The sequence below is a fragment of the Callithrix jacchus genome, chromosome 12 (genome assembly GCF_049354715.1).
Source record: "Callithrix jacchus isolate 240 chromosome 12, calJac240_pri, whole genome shotgun sequence".
In the NCBI taxonomy this organism is placed as follows: domain Eukaryota; kingdom Metazoa; phylum Chordata; class Mammalia; order Primates; family Cebidae; genus Callithrix; species Callithrix jacchus.
The window spans coordinates 17,877,377-17,897,781 of record NC_133513.1 but is presented as its reverse complement, the minus strand read 5'-3'; the positions used below and the strand labels follow the sequence as shown (position 1 = coordinate 17,897,781).

The 20,405-nt window shown below is 52.7% G+C and overlaps 2 protein-coding genes across 11 annotated transcripts in view; both read left to right on the top strand.

Annotated features, from left to right (window-relative positions):
• The window catches only part of CLEC16A (C-type lectin domain containing 16A), a 229,092-nt gene extending 217,403 nt beyond the window's left edge, over positions 1-11,689 (top strand). For 7 of the 10 annotated variants that reach the window (XM_035267032.3, XM_035267035.3, XM_035267030.3 and 4 more), the window contains one exon: positions 7,925-11,689. In XM_035267032.3, the coding sequence (XP_035122923.2) occupies positions 7,925-8,280 (356 nt within the window). In that variant the 3' untranslated portion in view covers positions 8,281-11,689. Of the gene's footprint in view, positions 1-3,858; positions 3,983-7,924 lie in introns of all 10 variants that reach the window. The other 3 variants (XM_078344753.1, XM_035267038.3, XM_078344754.1) reach the window with 1 other exon arrangement.
• Positions 9,732-20,405, top strand: part of LOC144578591 (uncharacterized) — a 60,028-nt gene continuing 49,354 nt past the window's right edge. Inside the window, exons 1-2 of the mRNA XM_078344757.1 lie at positions 9,732-12,779; positions 17,233-17,369. The gene's annotated coding sequence lies outside the window, so the exon portion shown is untranslated. The remainder of the gene's footprint in view (positions 12,780-17,232; positions 17,370-20,405) is intronic.

The following is a 20,405-nucleotide window of genomic DNA, read 5'->3' as shown; positions in this document are numbered from 1 at the left end:
AGTTCTGTTGGGATGGGAGCCTTCCTGCCAGTTGCCTGATTTGACATCTGCTCAGAGTATGGCTCAGCATTCAAGCTTCTGATGAGGGAAGGTCGCCCTGTGCGGCACGCTCACCCAACTTTCCACCCGCTGGGGGCCTGGCGCCCATCCACAAGTGATGACGTCCTTGGAGGGCCAGCCCAGTGGCAGGGTGAGCCAGGGCCTCTCCTCCAAGCCCATTCATCTTAATTGCCCACTGCCTTCAGCCTGGACAGCAGAAGACAGCTACAGCACCCCCAAGGGGCAGCTTGTCCTCAGAGTGGTTTTTGAGGGCACAGTGCTAAGTCAGAAGCATTCCCATCCCTGTGATTATGAAGCCTCCTAGAGTCCAGGAAGCTCCCCCTTGTAGAGAGCAACTGCCAGACCCTCTGAAGTCAGAACTAGCAAACCCCAGTGGCTTTGTTGCCGTTGATATGTTTTTTGGGTTTTTTGTTTGTTTTTGAGACAGAGTCTTGCTCTGTTGCCCAGGCTCCCAAGTAGCTGGGATTACAGATGCCGGCCACCATGCCCAGCTAATTTTTGTATCTTTAGTAGAGATGGAGTTTCACCATGTTGGCCAGGCCGGTCTCAAACTCCTGACCTCAAGTGATCTGCCCGCCTCAGCCTCCCAAAGTGCTGGGATTATAGGCACGACCATCATGCCTGGCCCACCTTTGCCGTTGAAAGCACACTTTGCATGTCCAGGTGCTGGGAAATTGCACAAGACATTCCATCTCCCAAGTGATGAGACAAACCCAGTTTTCTGTGGCTCTGGCACATGGTTTTGAATACTTGAATTGTTCAAGGATGTTGTTAAAAGCTGGGAGTGCTCTCTACACTATTTTGACAGTTCTTGTGGCCCAGGCACCCACCAATCAGCGTGGACTCCTGCTGTAGCCACCACAGGGCCCTCTCTGTGCACCTGCTGTGCAGCGTCCCAGTAGACACTCCTCCTGAAATTGCGCCCACCTGTGCCATACACCATGCTTGTAAGCACTTCATAGATGTCCCCTTGTCAAATCCTGCCACACTCCACCTTACACTCTACAGTAGAAAACACAGGGGCCCAGAAAGGCTGTACAACTTGGCCCAGAGGATGCAGCTAGCTAGCAGAGAAGCCAAGATCCGAAGCCTAGCCTTGGCAACCCTAAAGCCCACGCTCCACCTTCTGAGACAGCTAGCAGAATATCCCATGCAGTTCCCAAGACTGTCTCAGACACCTCCAAGGTGTCCTGGAGACCCGGGCCCCGGTCTGGATCCTGGTTGGAGGCAGCCCACAAAGTGCATTCCTCCTTCCAATGGGCATGGCTGCTCTAGGGCCCACGTGAAAAGTCACAGCCCTACTCATGAAGGCCTGGTAACATGTGCAGCCTCAGCCAGCAGAAGGCTGTGTGGCGTGAACCCCTGTGGGAGGAAGGCCAGGTGCTTTCCTCAAATCAGCAGCAAAATGGACCCCAGTGGGCCCACGTGGGTTCATCCTATATGAGGCAGTGAAACCAGCTAATGCTAAATTGGGTTTTCTGGCTCTACCCTGTGTCCAGCTCAGAGAACCTTAGGCTTCCTGCCTAGGTTTGAAAACGCCCCGTTTATCCCAAATGTACATGTTCAGCTTCCCGCAGGGACTTCAGGCTGGCTCCCAGGATTAGGCTTACACTGTCCTCTTGTTTTTCTGGACTTGAGACCTGATCTAAGGGGCCTTTCCACCCACCCGGCCCACACGTGGCCTTCCGTTCTCTTAGTGGCTCACCTCCCTGGATCTTATCTTTCCTGGGTTTGGGCACCCCAGTCCCTGTCCCACTGAAGTATCTTTTTCTAAGCAAGCAGGATGAGGATGATTAGGATAAGTCCCTGTTATGCACAGCATTCAGGATACAGTGTGGCATAAACTGTGATCTTGCGGGCAGGTGGGGAGGCTGAGGCCCATCAGGTAGCCACCCAGACGGATGTGCAGTTAAACAGTGACAAAGGAAAGGTGCAGCAGGCCCCGACAGCTGATGCAGAACAGCTGCAGGAGGCCCCCAGAGGTGGCATTGCTGGAATTGACAGCTGGGGGGCGAGGGGTTGGCTAGGCCCTGGTCCATGTGGAAGGTGGTCTTTGGGTCTCACATGAGTCCACCAGGGCCCAAAACCACAATCTCCTGGAGGCCAGTGGATTCCTTTTGCCCATCATCCTGGGGTCTGCCTGTACATTCTGTCTTCCCAAATGCAGACAGGCCGTGGGCAGGGGGAGAGGGCACCTTTGAGGAAGTCCCCACCCAAGCCCATCACGGCCGCAGCCTATGGCCTAGCAGTAGCTTCAAGCCCAGCACAGGCAAGGGCCTCTGAGCCAGAAAGGGAAAGGGGACAGGGGACAGCCCTGAGGGGTTGCTGGCTCTCTGGTTCCCTCTGTGTGTAGCATCTGCTTCTGAGCCTCCTTCGCATGCCAGAGGCAGAGGGTACCTGGAGTGGCTGTTTCGGTGCTGGCCCCAGATTGAAGGGAGGGTGGTAGGCACCTGTAATCCCAGCTACTCAGGAGGCTGAGGCAGAATAATTACTTGAACCCACGAGGCCAAGGTTGCAGTGAGCCGAGATCGCACCGCTGCACTCCAGCCTGGGCAACAGAGTGAGACTGTCTCAAAACAAACAAACAAAACCACATTGGGTGATAAGCTATGGCCTCCTGATTGTCCCCTGGGGTTTCATAGAAAGAAAGATGGTCTGGCTGCCATTGGCGCCCCAGTGCACAAAGCCTCCCCACCTCCCCTCCCATCCAGACTCGCCCCTGTGCCTGGTCCGAATGAGACCCGTTCACCCCAACACACCTCCCTTTGTGCCAACTGAGAGTCAGATGGCCCAAAACCCACCCGCATGCCACTGAACTTGGTAACCACTGTCTCACTGGAGTTTTAAGGACAGAAACCCTAAGAAAGAAGTATTCCTTTTTCTCCTCAGTTTTCTCTGTGACATCATCCTTTTTTATTGTGGTAACATATGCATAACAAACTTTACCATTTTCACCATTTTTCAGTGTGTAGTCCAGTGGCATCTAAGGACCTTCACATTGTAGTGCTCTATGGCGTCACTTTCAAGCTGTGCGCTCACCTGTCTTCGTCTCTGAGAGTGTGGTTCCTCCCTTTGCAGTGAGATACTCCTGACGTTTTTTGTTTCAGCCAATTAGAAGCACTGCTGGACCACCTGGCGCCTGGTCTCAGCTTTCCTGCTGTGGTTCAGTCCTGGTTTTCAAAGGCATGGGTCACCAGGTTGCTGCCCAGAGAGGTAGCTGAGGGAGAGGCTCGTGGAGCGCCTCGAGCATCTGAACTTACCCAGGACTCAGTGCTGTGCTGTTGGCATCAGTGTGTGATACCAGGAACCTCCGCACTTGGGGTCAGAAATCTGCTTGATTCACGTAGCTGGTTGGGTGCCAGTTCTCCAGCCACACACCCTGCCCTCCTCACGCTGTCCTGGGGTTGCACGGTTTTTGTGTCCTAACTCCTGGGCCATGTCTAAAACTGACAGGTGATTCTGTTCTTCCTTCCCCGTGGCTTCCGACCAAGTCCAGATGTTGTGGATGAACCCATCTTTCCTTTCCAACAGGACCCCACCTTCTCTGTCCCTACCCTGATTCAGTCGCACGAGTGAACAGTTTGGTTCTGAGCAGTCCCGACCCTGCCTCATGCTGGGGGTGGCAGAGGGGGTGTCTTCTCTGCATGGGGGTCCAGTGTCCCACGCACTGGTGGCCACGACCCTCGCCCCTCATCAGTGCTCAGCGTCCGCTACTGCTCTGTGTCCCCTCTCTCCGTGTTGCCTCTGCCGTCCATTGTTGAAGGCTTTCTATGATCTGTTGCTGTGTTTTCCCTCTAGTCAGGAGTGGCAGGAAAGGACGCCGGCGAGTGTTCAGCCTGTCGGAGGCCGACAGTCATGGCGGCCACTGGGTTTAGTGCTCCGAACGGCGGCTGCCACGGCACCTCACGCACAGTCAATTCAGGCAGGTCTCCCCTGTGAGCCGCTCGGGCCGCGACGTCCACTCACCACGCTATGTTTCCACAGTCGGCAGGGTCCACACTGGCTGGGTCTGAGCACAGAGCCATTTGCCAAGGCAGTACTTCCTCAGTTTCCCCCAAAGCTGGATCTCCCTGCTCCCTTTCTGGCCTCACCTCATCTGAAGACCGGATCCCCTGCCCTTGACCTTCATGGCGGTCCTTCTGAGCCAGACGTGTGCAGCCTAGAAATGCTGTCCTTCTCTATGAAGTGTGCACCAGCATCAGGCTCGGCCCGGCCAGAAGCAGATGCTCCCGCCAAGTCCCCCAGGGGTCCCCCCAGTTTAGACCATGGGAGTTGGGTGGCAGTTGGCTGGCAAAGGGAGGATTTATAAAACGCAACCAAGAAGTCTCCATGTTTCTTTTTTCTTTTCCTTTCTTCCCCTGGCCTTGCTCCAAGATAAGTAACCAATTCAGTCTTATTCCGGCCAAAGGCCAAGAGCCATTTCCCTCATAGATGCATGAATGGATGTCGCCCCACCGTCTCCGTTTCTGAGTAGCACCCACACAGTGGTGAGGCTTGTCCGTGGGCCACCACCCAGCAGCCTGGCTCGCGGTCAGGGCCACCCCTGCTTCCTCCCTGCTTGTTCGCTGGGAGCCGTCCGCCTTCTTTTGTGTTGAAAGCTTATTTTCTCTGAGCTTTGCCCTCCGCTTGCTCTACAAGTACCATCCTTTTCTTCCTCACAAAACTCGGCCCTACCTTTCCCAGCCCTTTGCTGGAAATCACCATTTGCTTGACCAGGAGGTGTTGAGGCCCCGCCCCAGACCTGCACATCAGCTTCTGAGGTGCCGGCCAGGCATGTGGGAGACCCGCTGCCTTGGCATTCTCACAGGCCACAGCCCTGGGAAGTCTGTCCACTGCTCGTGGAAATGTGGCCTTCCTGAACATCCCATCCCCCCTCGGCTCTGTCTCCTCGGCCCATGGCCAGGAAGTCAGACTTTTCTCCAAATCCCTTTATCCTGGGCCTGGCCTCAACTTATGGCCCTGTAGTCCAAAAACACCAGTCGGCGCAAAGCAAGGCTTCACCAGTAACTTTTGCAGCTCAGCCCTTGACCAGAAAAAAATGTGTCCTCGCTTGGGAATTTTCCCCTCGGTGAAAACCTGGCAGAGTTCTCCTTTTCCACCTCCCTTGGTTGGATACTTCTGTAGATCAAGTTCAGGAAGCACGTCTTAGTTAAACAACAACAAGGCCGTGTCGTAGGTGATAGGTAAGAAGAGGTTGTTTTTTTCCTATTAAAAAGAGGTGACTTTTAGGGGAAAAACCAACCCCTTTAGTGTAAATTGTCAGTCGTTTTCCTTAAGAAGTCAGTTCTGTGCGCATGCTATTGTTAGTTGGTTTGCTCTTTTTGATATATTTGCCTGCAATGTTTCCACCTCCCTGATTATTCTAATCACCAAATACCCCATTAAGGAGCAGGGAAAGAAGTTTGCCAGGTTTTTTGAATATCTGCATGCGAATGCAGACTTGAGCAAAGAGAGAAAACACTTAGAAATGTTAAGACAACACGAGGGAAACACTTGGCTACTCTGTCTCCAGATGGTAGGACAGTGCTGTTTGGGGAATTAGTCATTTCTAAACTGCCTCCTCAGCAGCGAAACTTAGTGTGGATCCACATGTGTGAGAGTTCGTCACAGATCTGCTCGTGCCCATTTGAAGCAAGGGCAGGTAAGCCCTGCTCAGAGAACCACAGGTTCTAAGAAACAGCAGGCAGATGGTGCTAGGTCAGGGCACATGCCTCAGCTGAAACCAGCCCGGCACCGCAAGGCATCCTTACTGAGTGGAGCAAATTAGCTGAAATTCAAAGAAACCAGAATTGGCACGTAGTTTACTCAGCATTTCTGGGCTTAGATCACACCTCAAATCACTTTTTCCACTAGTGCTTACTGATGCCCATTGCCACCCTCCCAGAGTGAGGGCAGACCCAAAACCTCATGCAGTGTTTCCTCCGAATCTTCTCTCTCTCTTTTTTAAAAAGGTCTTAGAAAGAAATTAACTGAGCTGGGCAAGGTGGCTCACACCTGTGCACAACCCAGCACTTTGAGAGGCCAAGGCAGAAGGATTGCTTACGCCCAGGAGTTCCATATCAGCCTGGGCAACATAATGAGACCCTGTCTCTACAAAAAAATTTAAAAATTAGCCAGGTGTGGTAGCACAGGCCTGTGGTCCCAGCTACTCAGGAGGCTGAGGCAAGAGGATCACTTGAGCCCAGAAGGTTGAGGCTGCAATGAGCTATGATCATGCCACTACACTCCAGCCTGGGTGACAGAGTAAGACCCTGTCTGAATAAAACAAAAGAAATGAGATGAATTGGGACCTTTTAGAGTTCATTTTGCCCAGAGTCTTGTGGGAAGAAATGCTGGTGTGGCTTTCAGATCCAGTCTGTCTCTTGTGCTGTCGCTCCATGATGGGGGCTCTCTTCCTCCCTCTCTTCGCTTTGTACGTGCTGCCTGCTTTTATTTTGTTCATTTTTCCATTCTTTTGCTTTATGTTCCACTTGCTGTTCTGTTTTATTTTGGCCTGACTTAAAAGAGAAAATTAAAAACTAAACTGAATCACATTGAACAAAAAAAAATGTCTACCATCCTTCCCAAGCCCAGGGTGCTGTCAGACTCAGCTCAGAGCGTGGGCAGCACCTCTTGCCTTGGCCAGTGACTCCCAGTGCTGTGCAAATGAGAATTTGCTCTCCAAGCGGGATGCCCATTGTCTTCCTCTCAGTGTTTTTAAACACCTACCATCTGAAGTGCTGGAAGATGTTTTCCACAGTGAATTCCAGCTGTATCTGGTGTTTCTGTCCAGGCAGACTCATCACTGGAAGGCAAATGGGCCAGCATGTGTCTGCAGGATTTTGAAAAGCACCAAGGGCCAGGCACGGTGGCTCACTCCTGTAATCCCAGCACTTTGGGAGGCCAAGGTGGGCGGCTCACTTGAGGTCAGGAGTTTGAGACCACCCTGGCCAGTATTGCAAATCCCCGTCTCTACTAAAAATACAAAAATTAGCCGGGTATGGTGGCATGCACCTATAATCCCAGCTAGTTGGAGGCTGAGGCATGAGAATCACTTGACCCTGGGGGCTGAGGCATGAGAATCACTTGACCCCGGGAGGTGGAGGTTGCAGTGAGCCAAGATCATGCCACTGCACTCCAGACTGGGTAACAGAGTGAGACTCTTCCTCAAAAAAAAAAAAAAAAACCGAGAAAATTGCTGCTGCAGGAATAACTGCATTGGGCGGAGCCTCGCCTGCCTTCGTCCTGGTGTGGTTTCTCAGTGGCCCCCATCGGGAAGTTTGGAACAGTAATGGCCTGAGTGACCACAGCAGCCCCTTTTTGGGTGCTGGCTCAGCACTTTGAGGAGGAGGAGGAGAAGACAGGCCAAGGTTTTGTTTTGGTTTTGCAAACTGAAAAGTTCTACAGAATTTCCTTTTTTTTTTTAAATATTGCAGTGGGTTCCCTCTTGGGTAAATGTCACCAAATGTATGCTCTGGAAATGGCCTGACGATACAAGCACACCCAAGCCCATTTACTTGCTAAATGAGCGTTTATTATCAGACAGGTCTGAGATTTGCCCACACATAAAGCCTGTCAGCCGTGTCTCTGCACCTGGGAACTGTTCTTTCATCCACATGCTGATTTTGCACAGGCCCTGAATTTTCCCCTCATATCACAAGTCAGGGTAACCCTGGGCCCTGTCACACCCCAGGCCTAGGTCAGACTGGATTTCGAAGGTTCTGTGTCCCCAAAAGGAGTGGGAGGAGCCATGCTGAGCCCTCACGCCAGCCAGCCACCTCCCACCCAGCTCTCCAGGGCCACGGTTCAGGACGGGAGCAGAGGGCGCAGCATGAGGGATGTCTCAAGAGCTCAGTGTGTTTTTGGTTTTTCTCCCCCAATCCAGATGCCCCCACGACTCCAGAACTGCCTCAGCCTCACCTTCCTGACCAGTTGGTGATCGCCAGCGAAACAGAAGCAGACTCCAGGCCCAGCAAGAACGTCGCCAGGAGCACAGCCGTGGAGACAGCCAGCCTGTCCCCCAGCCTTGTTCCTGCCCAGCAGCCCACCATCTCCCTGCTCTGCGAGGACACGGCCGACACGCTGAGCGTCGAGTCTCTGACCCTCATCCCCCCAGTCGACCCCCACAGCCTCCGCAGCCTCACCGGCATTCCCCCGCTGCCTACACCGGCTGCCACCTGCACGGACCCCCTGGGCGAAGAGGCTGCATGTGCCGAGCCTGTGGGCCCCGCTGAGGACTGAGTCAGCGCCGGGGCCTCCCTTTGTGTGTGTGGCCCTGCTGGTAGGGACCCCCAGTGCCACTGACTGGTGAGACACACTGGGAGCACCCACAGTTCTCTGCAGCCCCCAGCAGCCATCTCAGCCGCCTATCCCTGCACTCCCTTGAATGGGACGAAGGCCCTTCAATTTCTTTTTCACTTTGTGTCTCTTCACATGCAGGCTGGGACCCGCGGAGACAACCCGGCGAATGGAGATGACTGCACTGGCCACCTCAGGGAGCTGCCTGGGCTCCGTGTCTCTGAGCCCCAGGTGGCAGGAGCCACCAGCCCCTCTTCCTTCCTCCATGTGGCTTCTCTGTCACCAGCCCCAGTGTGCGCAGAAGAACCTGACCAGTTCTTCACTGTAGGTAGAAATTTGTGGAAAAGCAGACTTAGATAAACTTTCTCCTTTGGATATTTATTTCCGCTTTTGGCAGCAGGTGAACATTTATTTTTAAAACTTCTATTTAAAACAAAAAGTCCAAAAACATCAACAGTAAGATTCGATGTCCTGTTAAAAGTGTAAGAATACCGTGAAGATTTCATTATCATTTTCACTGGACCTTTCCCAATGTTTCGTTTTAGAGTTCTTAGTGTGGCTTTTTCCATTTATTTAAGTGACTCTTATTTCTTTGTCACTCACTAACTCTGCAAGCCTGTGGAATGATAAAGTACCTTCCTGGAAAGTTTAGATTATTTTTTAAACAAAAACAAGGGAGATACATATATTCTCAGGTACACACAGAGCTGAGAGGGCTGAGAGGTTTTCTGCCGTAGCAGCCGAGAGGCCTCCCATTGTGGAAAGATTTCTCCAGGAAAGGGGAGAATGTAGCCAGCTCCCCACTCAGGATGCTTCCTCATTTCTCTTCACCAAAACCAAACAGAGACGGCTTCCAGCATCTCTTTGAGTGTTGCCATCTCTAAGAAAGGACCACCTGGGACTGAAGACTCTGGACCCTGTGGCAATGAAGAAAATCAAAAGAAGCCACCCTAAGCGTCACCTGCCACTCAACTGCATGTGCCCATGTGTGCTGAGAGATGGCCCAGAGCCAGTTCCTGCCCCAGCTGCAAGGGTGTCCCCAGAGCTCTGAGTCTGTCACTCTCCCTCTCTGCTGCTCCTGCTGGTCTGAAAATTAAAACCCCGTGGTCTGCTTCCCAATCCTGGCTGGGTGTACGCAGGCAAGGACCTAGATGCATCAGACACAGCACCCAAGATGTTCCTTTTTACTCAGCCAGCTTGGGAGCCGGACACAGCACTCACAGCCCAGGCTGCGGTTCACCCTCCCCAGATCTACCAAGGCCAGTGGCCCCTCACCTCTCTGATCGCTGGTGAGACCTTCCACAGCTTTCCTCCAGACCTGCTGCAGATGTGCCATATGCAGGAACGTTAGATGTCCACCGGAGTCTGGCCGTAGGGTAGCCTCAGGAGACGCACTGAGATCTTGCCACCTGCCTTTTAGAGGGACACAGTCCCTATCCTCGGCCAAGCCAGCTGTCCTAGCAAGGCCTGCCAAGGGCAGTTTTCAACCTCCTGAAGGAAACACAGTCCTGCCGAGGAGGGGGAGTGGCACCCATGGGGACAGGTCTCAGTCATCAGAAGCCCTCCAGGTAGCTGTGTCCACCCAGCTTTCACGGCTGCAGGCACAAGGACCTTTGCTTCAACAGAGAAAAGACATCGCTAAGAAAGGGCCCCTGTGCAGAAACCTCAAGGAAAGACAAGCCGCGACCACCATGGCCATCTGCAGAGTCCTGGAAAGAGAAGGAAGGCAGACCAGGGTAGGGGAAGACCATCATGGGGAGAAGGACCACAGTATCAGGAGACGGGACTCCCATGCCCTGCAGGCTGCCTGTCTGTTACTTGATTTTTGTAAGAGCAAGAGGGGTGGGGAGGATCAGGTTGGCCCTGGCTGGAGCTGGCTAGCCCCTGAGACGTGCACTTCTGGTTTTGAAATGACTCCGTCTTTGGGGCAGGAGAAACTAGAGAAGGCAAGTGGCTGCCCCACCCAAGGCGTGATCAGAAGGAACAGCCTGCACCTCACTCCACACCACATGGCTGGGCCACTAGCCTGCCATCAGCTGGTGACCACTGAGTACCGGAGGAGAGAGGTCTTGGCCAGGGCTGGACAGCATGCCCAGGAGGACCAGGAGAGGATAAGACGCTGCTTGGGACAGGGCTTCTACCTTGCGTCCCTGGCCAAGGACAGGGCAGTCCCCCGTGAGGGCTTGCAGGGTCACTCTCGGGGCCTCTTTCAGCTGTAGCTGATGACTTGCCTCGGGGAGACCTCCAGGTGTGTGGGGTGGGGATTTCCTGTAACCAGGGCTCCCAGAAGCTTTGCTTATGTAGGAGGTCTGGGAGCTCACTGGAGCCCACCAGCCGTTTTGCCCACTTCACTCAGGTCTAAGTGGCAGTGGATACAGCTGTGTCTTCAGGAGCTTCCTGCAAATATAATCACTGGGGCGCTCCCAAACAGGCCAGTCCAGACAGGACATGCTGGATCCCTGACACCTGGCAGCCAGGGGAAGAGCCAGGAGTCTGGGAGGGCCCACAGCGGGGGCCATGGCTTCTGACACTCAGGTTATAGCCTCAGATGTCTGAGGTCGGCCCCAACAGATCCATTTGGCCTGCCCCTGAGTCCCTGCAGAGAGCACTTAGAATTAAGGCCCAGGCCCTGGTCCCCTCTTCCCCCATGCACCATCTGGCTGCGTTTACCAAGTCAGGGAGCAGGGCTAGCTCCAGGAACTCCCAAACCTTGGCTTTGAAAATTGCTGTGGAGATGTGCTCGTCCCCTTCTGGACATTCAAAGTGCCTGTCCCAGCAGGTCAAATGGGGCCAGCTGAGGCGCTCCCCCAGGCAGGAAGGGCCAGCCTCCGCTGTGGTGTGGAGTTTGGAGGAGGGGCCCCCATGAGCAGCTACCCTCCCAGCCTGGTTCTTCTCCCAGAGCCTCAGCAGCCTCCCACCACCCAGACACTTGAGTTCACAAGCAACCCAAAGAGCAGGTAAAGAAACGCAGCTCTGCCAGATGCGTGCTAGATTCCTCTAAGGTCTCTGAGATGCCCAGTTTTTTAAAAAAGGCATGAGGTGAACTGATTTTAATCTTCTTGTCCAGACAAGGTAAATCAATCTGAAACATTTAATGTAGTCATCTTGACATTGGGCATACACTGTACGAATTCCTTACGTTTCCTTGAGCTCAAAATATGTAAATAATTTTTGTCCCAGTGAGGAGCGATGGTTGGAAAACCTTGATGCCTCTGAGCCTCGGATGGCTCTAGGGAAGTACCTGCTTTCGCCAGCGTGACTCATGTTTCGTGGGTACTGAACACAAGGGTGGAAATGAAAACTGGAACTTCCTTGTAAATTCAAACTTGGCAATAAAAGAGAAACAAAGTTACCAAGAATGTAGTGTGCTGCTCCTGGGGGCTGTGGCAGCAGGCGGTGGCCTGACACAGGGAAAGGTTCCCAGCCAGTGACCCCCTCATCCGGGCACAGCTGCTTGCCGGGAGTGTGGTGGCTGGAGCCCCTCCCTCTCCTTCCTCCTGGAGCCAGATTCCCTCCCATCCCTGGGTTCCTAAGAGCTTGTGGGGGCTTGAGGCTCTTACTAACTGGAGAACTGAGAATAACTGCAGTCGGCCCCATCAGGAGTGTCCCCTCCCCACCCCTGCTGGATGTGGTCCACATTCTGCATCTCTTCCCTGTTGGGTAGGTGGCTGTCCATCCAGGCCTCGGGCTCTGCATCTGTGGAGTGGGACAGCCAAGCCCTGTCTCGCAGGACAAGCATAGTGAGCAGCCATATTGTTGCCAGGCCGTGCCGAGGGAAGCAGGAAGACACCCCACCGAGGACAGAGGCAGGTGAAGTGCTGGGCTGGGCATGACTCAGAAACACCGACATGCACCCGCGTGAAACCCAGAAATCCCAGGAAACGGAATCACAGGTTCTCAAAGTCAGACGATCTGGCATAAACTGTACCCAGAAATGACCAGGAACTTCCGGGTCTTGAGAGCAAAACCAAGTTGAGTAGGGAAAGAATGAACATGGTACCCCTCCCCCCACCGCATCTCAAGGGTTGCGGCTCTGCCAAGAGAAGGCGGAAGCTGCTGCCCTCCCATGCCCCAGTTTCACCTGGCTCAGGCCTCATGGGCACCTGGGCATTTACGTGTCGGAGACCTGATGGGTGAAAGCTCCGCCATCCTTGCATTCCCAGCCCATATTCAAACCCAGGGGTTGCCTGGGGCTGGACGAGAGACCAGGGCCAAGTCTCTGGTGTCCCCAGAGCATGTCTATGTGTTCCTTGCACTGTGGTTGAAAGTGACCTGTGTGACCGGCTGCTGTCTGTTTTCCCCAGGCCTCAGGAGGGTCCCCCTGGATAGCCATGACTCGAGGCCTGGCAGGGTCCAGTGGATATGCCCAACAGGCCCACAACGTCCTGACTTCAGCCGGAGGGAAGGGCCAGCGAGGGCAGGTGGCAGCATCCTACCTGCAGGTGACCTCTAGGGGAAGACCGATTGCCGGCCAGCCAGCTGCTGGAAACCCCCTTCCCCTCCTGTCCTGCTGCTCTGTGCCACTTCATGCCAGTGGGAAAAAACCCTTAATGTCTAAAGTGCTGTTCTCCAAAGGAAAGTTGGTTCTGAATCACCCATGGTGCTGGGCACAGAAGGGGCTTCCTGGCAATTCACTCAAGGCTGCCAATGGGCAGCGTGAAGCTCCCCTGCCCTCTACAGGCCCCAGAGCTCCTGGCCCTGCTCTAGCCCTGGGTCTATCCACCCCACTTAGAGGCCAGCCACCTGGGCTTCCAGGCCATGCACCTGCACTGGGGCCTAGCCTGCTCTGCCTACCCCTGCGGCCATGATGCTGCCTGGCTCAGTCTGACTTGCAGAGGGCAGCAGGTACCTCCTGAACACATGCCTGCCTATCACCTCCGCTGTCGCTTTCTTGTCTTTTTTTTTTTGAGACAGTTTTGCTCTGTCTCCAGGCACCAGGTTGTAGTGCAGTGGCGCAATCTTGGCTCACTGCAACCTCCACCTCCTGGGTTCTAGCACTTCTCCTGCCTCAGCCTCCCAAGTAGCTGGGACTACAGCTGATTTTTGTGTTTTAGTAGAGACAGGGTTTCACTGTGTTGGCCAGGATGGTCTCAATCTCTTGACCTGATGATCCACCTGTCTCAGCCTCCCAAAGTGCTGGGATTACAGGCATGAGCCACCACACCCAGACTTTTTTTTTTTTTTTTTTTTGAGACAGTTTCTTGCTATGTTGCTCAGGCTGGTATTCCAGCCTTATTCTGTGGCAGAATAAGTATCTATTATTTAGATACATAACGGTGGTATGTTCCCAGCTCACTGCAGCCTCGATCTCCCAGACTCAAGCAGTCCTCCCAACTCAGTCTCCTGAGTAGGTGAGCCTACAAGGCAAGTGCCACCACACATGGCCTTGCTTTCTTGACTCTTGGTTTGCCTTTGAAATTTAATTAATTAATTTTTTTTTTTTTTTTTTTTTTTTGAGGCAGAGTCTTGTTCTCTCGCCCAGGCTGGAGTGTAGTGGTGCAATCTCGGCTCGCTGCAACCTCTGCCTCCTGCGTTCAAGCAATTCTGCCTCAGCCTCCCAAGTAGCTGGCACCGCACCTGGCTAATTTTTGTATTTTTAGTAGAGACGGAGTTTCACTATCTTGAACAGGCTGTTGTTGAACTCCTGACCTCGTGATCCACCCACCTCAGCCTCCCAAAATTCTGGGATTACAGACATGAGCCACCGCGCCCAGCCTTAAATCTAACTTAAGAGGAAGATTTTTCGCTGGAAACAGAAAACCAGCACCACTGTGGCATTCATTTCCTATGGCCGCCATGACAAATGATCACAAACTGGGCAGCTTAAAATAATAGATACTTATTCTGCCACAGTTGTGCAGGCCACAATGTAAAAGCAAGCTGCCAGCAGGGCTGCTCCTCCTGGAGGCTTAGAGGGGGAATCAGCCTCCTGCCTCTCCCGGCCCCGCTGGCTCCGGCACTTGGTGTTCCGCACCCCAGGAGTGAATAAATTACTCCAGTCCTTGCCTCCGTCCCCACAACACTTTCTTCCCCATGTCTGTGTCAAACCCCCCTCCCCCTCTCTCTTGTAAGGACAGCAGTCATTTAGGGCCCACCCTGATCAATGGTGATCGTATCTCAAGAGCCTTCATTTCCTCTGCAGAGACCCTGTTTCCAAATAAGATCACATTCACAGGGACCAGGTTTAGGACAGGGACATCTTTTTAGAGGGGTCACCATTTCAACCCATTGCCCTACCCAGAAATTCAAGAGAACATAAAAACATGCAGTAGAATCAAATCCATATCACTAAATTTTAGCCAGGTCCTAGCACCTGCCATAGGCTCTGGACCCTGACTTGCCCACTCCCTGTTAATAGGGAGGCCTGTTGCCACCTAGGCAAGATTTTCTCAGTGATAGGATCAGAAGAGCTGACAGGCTGGCTGAGGTGGCTTATGCCTGTAATCCCAGCATTTTGGGAGGTTGAGGTGGGCAGATCACTTGAGGTCAGGGGTTCGAAACCAGCCTGGCCAACATGGTGAAATCCCATCTCTACTAAAAATGCAAAAGTTAACCAGGCATGTTAGCAGGCACCTGTGGTCCAAGCTACTCGGGAGGCTGAGGCAAGAGAATTGCTGGAACCCAGGAGGCGGAGGTTGCAGTGAGCTGAGATTGTGCCATTGCACTCCAGCCTGGGCCGCAGAGTGAGACCCTGTCTCAAAAAAAAAAAAAAAAAAAAAAAAGCTGACAGAAAAAAAGAACCACCTCACTTAGGAACTAGGGTATTTAAGTCTGAGTTCTTTGTGCCCCTAAATATCATCCCAGATCAGAGATGCCGCTGTAACACACACACATCACAGGTCACAGTGTGTTGTGAACTGTGTAATTATTTGGTTTTTTTTTGGAGACAGGTCATGCTCTGTCACCCAGGCTAGAGAGCAGTGGTGCAATCATAGTTTACTGCAGCCTCAACCTCCTGGACTCAAACAATCCTCCTGCCTCAGCCTTCCCGAGGTAGCTGGGACCACAGGCACATGCCACCACTCCCAGTTAATTTGTTAATTTTTTTGTAAAGACAAAGTCTCATTTGCACAGGCTGATCGCAAAATCCTAGACTCAAGCAGTCCTCTCACCTCAACCTCCCAAAGCACTAAGATGACAGGCGTGAGCCACAGCACCGAGCCTTGCAATTATTTTTTCAGTTCTCCTCCAGTAGACTCACCCACAGGCAATGACAGTGTCTAATTTTTACCTGTCCTCTGGAGGGCTGGGTGCAGACTCAGGCCAGTGGGCTCTCTGTGCATGTGTGGTGGTTGGATGGATGGATGGATGGATGGATGGACGGATGGAGTGATAGATGGATGGAGTCATTCTGGGATACAGTCCCAGATTTCCTAAAGCCTGGATTCCATTCATTTCTCCATACCTATGGCCCTAACCTTCAACCTCTCCCTACATGTGCTCTTTCTGATGCCTTTCTGGCCTTACCAGGGCCAGCCAGAGATCTTCAGGAGAATTTTTCCAGGGCCAGGTTGACAAGGGCAGGAGTGTTTGAGGGCTTTCCTCTGCCACCATCAGAAATTCTGTGTCTCCCAACACTCCACAGGTATCTGAGCTGAGACTAAGCTGCTGCTGGTATCTCAGTGACCAGCAAGACCTCATGCAGCATGGAGTAGGTGACAGTCCAGGCTTTGGAGCTTCTGCCGAGGTCCAAATCCCTGCACCAACACTCTGCATCCCTGTGGCCTTGAGTACATGGTGAAACCATATGAGGCTCAGTTTCCTCATCTGTAAAATGGGAACCTTCCTAGCAGGGTTCTTGCTTGTGTAGATGAAGTTGAGGCAAGTAAACCAAGCACTTAGCACCTAGCCTGGTGCGTGCAATTTCAGCCAGGGGTTCTTACCGACAGCCCAGCCAGGAAAACAGAGGGGCTTCAAAAAATACCTGTGGCCCAGGCCCCCTCAGGTACACAGAGCCAGCACCTATGGGGTCCAGCTGAGCCCTGGAATTTTTTAGCGTCCCCAGCTAATCCTCAGGACAGCTGTGATGGTTCAGTTTCTGTGTCAGCCTGACTGAGCTAAGGGGTGTCCAGATAGTGGGCATGATATGATTTCCAGGTGTGACTGGGAGGGTGTTTCTGCAAGACAGTAGAATTTGAGGCAGAGTATAATGGCTCACACCTGTAATCCCAGCACTTTGGGAGGCTGAGGCAAGTGATCATTTGAGATCAAGAGTTTGAGACCAGCCTAGGCAACATGGTGAAACATTGACTCTATTGAAAATACAAAAATTAGCTGCGTGTGGTGGTGGGTGCCTGTAGTCCCAGCTACTTGGGAGACTGAGGCACAAGAATGGCTTGGACCCGGGATGCAGAGGTCTGCAGTGAGCCGAGACTGGCCACTGCACTCCAGCCTGGGTGACAGAGTGAGACCCTATCTCAAAGTCAAAAAAAAGAGAGACAGAGGGTAGCATTTGAATCAGTAGAGTGAGTGAAGAAGCTCGCCCTTACCACTGCGATTGGCCCCCGTCCAATCCTTTGGGGGCTGGAATAAAGCAAGGAGGAAGAAGGGCAAATTTGCCTTCTACTTGATTCAGGACATCTGTCTTCTGCCCATGCACATCAGCGGCCCTGGCTCTCAGGCCTTCCCACTGGGACTAGAACGACACCACTGGCTTTCCTGGGCTACCCAGCTTGCAGACAGCAGACTCTGGGACTCCTTGGCCTCCATAATTGCATGAGCCAATTCCCATAATACAGATGGTCCCCAAATTATAAGGGTTCAACTGAAGATTTCTTAACTTTATGATTGGTTTATCAATGTATTAAAGTTGTTTTCAACTTAGGATGGATTTATTGGAATGTAGCCTCATTGTAAATTGAGGGGCATCTGTAAATCTCATTTTTTATTTCACAGGCTCTCACTCTGTCAGCCAGACTGGAGTGCAGTGTTGTCAGCAGAGCTCACTGCAGCCTCGAACTCCCAGGCTCAAGCGATCCCACTGTCTCAGCCTCCCGAGTAGCTTGGACTGCAGGCGTGCTCCACCACACTTGGTAATTTCTTATTTTTTTGTCTCACTGTGTTGCCCAGGCTGATCTTGAACTCTTTGCCTCAAGTGATCGACCTGCCTCAGGCTTCCAAAGTGCTTGACTTACAAGTGTGAACCACCGTGCCCAGCCCACGAATCCGTATATCTATACCTACCTACCTACCTATCTACCTATCTGTGTCTCCTGTTGCTTCTGTTTCTCTGAAGAATTCTGACTGATACAGCACCCAAAATAAGAAGCCAGCCTTGCCCACCTCTGCAGCCCACCCTGGCCACGCCTCACCACTTGTCGTGGCATACAAGCCCTCCACCCTCTCCTGGAAGACCCCTCACCTCATTTCCCTCTCAGGACCTTGGCACCTCCAGCCCCCTCCCCCACCCTGCACCTGCACCCATCCTCTGTCCTTATCCTCTGTCCACAGAATCAGTGGCTTCCGGGGGCTACTCTGACATCTAGCCCCTGCTTTCCTCCAACAGCTGCCACCTATTTCTTTGCTGGCTTTTGTCACACCTCAAAGGATTTTTGTTTCTTTGCCATGAGCAAAATCTCATGGTTTTTGTTTGGGGAGTCCCTGACAGCAGAGGCCTGAAAGGAGGTCACAGTGCTGCTGGTTTACTCGGGCGGTGGCCCTAGGAAGCTGGTGTGGGAGCCGGGAGAGAGGGGCAGGAAGCCAGTAGACAGGGCACAGCTGGGCTGGTCACTGCCAGATACTGCTGGGGGCGCTTGCTGCTCAGCCTCTCTGGAACCCCTCTGCAGAGCTGCATAGGATGAGCCTTGGAACTGGTACTGGGGAGACAGAAGGCTGGGCATTTATCCCCCAGCTCTCATGCCCTGTTGGCTGAGGACTGTCCCAGGGCATGGACGTCCTGCTTCCCCTCAGCTGCCCCTCCTGAAACCGAGACAGCTCCTGAGCGGGCTCCTCCTTTGCACAGAGAATTGGAGACTCCACAGGTTTGTGGGCTCAGACACTGGTGGGGGCCTGGGGACCTGGAGTGAATGCAGGGAGGTGCTACCAAGCCCCAAACACAGCAGCCACACCCCTCAAACCAGAGGTTACAAATGGGTGGGCCCAGTGTACCACACCCCCATGTGTTCTGTTTGCCCATCAAAGGCTTTCTTTTTTTTTTTTTTTTTTGAGGTGTATCAAAATCAAAAGGCAAAAGCCTTTGCTTTATCGCCCAGGCTGGAATGCAATGGCGAGATCTCGGCTCACTGCAACCTCTGCCTACTGGGTTCAAGTGATTCTCCTACCTCAGCCTCCCAAGTAGCTGAGGTCACAGGCATATGCCACCATACCTGGGTAATTTTTTGTATTTTTAGTAGAGATGGGGTTTCACCATGTTGGTCAGCTGGTCTCAAACTCCAGACCCCCAGTGATCCACCTGCCTCAGCTTCCCAAAGCGCTGGGATTACAGACATGAGCTACCACACCTAGCCCATCAAAGGGCTTTTTATTTATTTATTTATTTATTTTTAATTGCATTTTAGGTTTGGGGGTACATGTGCAGAACATGCAAGATAGTTGCATAGGTACACACATGGCAGTGTGTTTTGCTTCCTTTCTCTTCTTCACCCACATTTGGCATTTCTCCCCATGCTTTCCCTCCCCAGCTCCCCCCCACCCCGCTGGCCCTCCCCTTTTCCCCCCAATAGACCCCAGTGTTTAGTACTCCCCTCCCTGTGTCCATGTGTTCTCATTGTTCATCACCCGCCTATGAGTGAAAATATGAGGTATTTCATTTTCTGTTCTTGTGTCAGTTTGCTGAGAATGATGTTCTCCTATTTTTTTTTTTAATTTTATTTATTTTATTTTGAGATGGAGTCTCGCACTGTCACCCTGGCTGTAGTGCAATGGCACCATCTCGGCTCACTGCAACCTCCCCCTCCTGGGTTCTTGAAATTCTCATGCCTCAGCCTCCCACATAGGTGGAATTACAGGTGCACACCACCATACCCCGCTAATTTTTTTGTATTTTAGTACAGACAGGTTTTCATTATGTTGGCCAGACTGGTCTCAAACTCCCAATCTTGTGATCCACCTGCCTTGGCTTCCCAAGTGCTGGAATTACATGCATGAGCCGCTACACCTGGCCAAAGGCTTTTTAAAAATATATCTAGCCAAGATTTTAAATGTGGGGGAACTAGTACAAATATCTGGATTCCTGGCTTCTCTTTAAAAATCAGATCTAAGGACCTTGGGCCTCTGTCCACCTGGCTAGAAGTGCTGACCAGTCTTTGGGCAGCTGTGGGCTCCCCACCCCTTCAGCTCCCCCAACACCAGGGCCTGGTGGTTGGTGGCTTATACAGTATTTTCTCCTTACTCTGGCCCCTTCACTTCCAGCAGCCCTTCCCAACCCCTGAGTCAGGTACAAGGAGCTCAGTATTTCATTAGCCCAGCCCCTCTGGGGAAACTGAGGCCACCCTCCTGAGCACTCCCCACTGCTACCCACAAGCCCCTTCCCCAAGAAGGCAGCTAAAATATTCAAGTTGCTGCCCTATGGGCCAGGACCCAGGGCCTCCTATCTCTCATTCCACTTCCACCCATGTGCCTGCCTGGGCTGCATCCTGGGGACACAGATGTGACCTGAATACAGCCACTGCCTCACAAAAGAGAGGATCTAACAACAGACAGGCAGACCGTGACTTCCCAGCTGTGGCATACGCACACAGGACACAGAAACTAGCTTCACCATTTCCTTATCTGGAAAATAGGTCCCTCCCTGGGTTCCCTCTCCCCATTTGCACACCCCAGGGGAGGGTAGGATCCACCCCACTTGTTCATTCAATCTCCATGTTGGTTCTGTGGCTCCACTCTGCAGCTAGCTCCGGGGCCAGGCTGGGCGTGGCGTACACGGAAGATGGTAAAGCAACCAGACAGAATGGCCGGGCACAGTGGCTCACCCCTGTAATCCCAGCACTTTGGGGGGCACTGAAGTGTTTTAGGCAAAGAAATGGCATGGCTAGCGAGACGATGTCTGGAGCTGTAAGTGAGGAGTGGGTCACGAGGAGCCCATGGCAGTGGGGACAGGTCACAGCTGA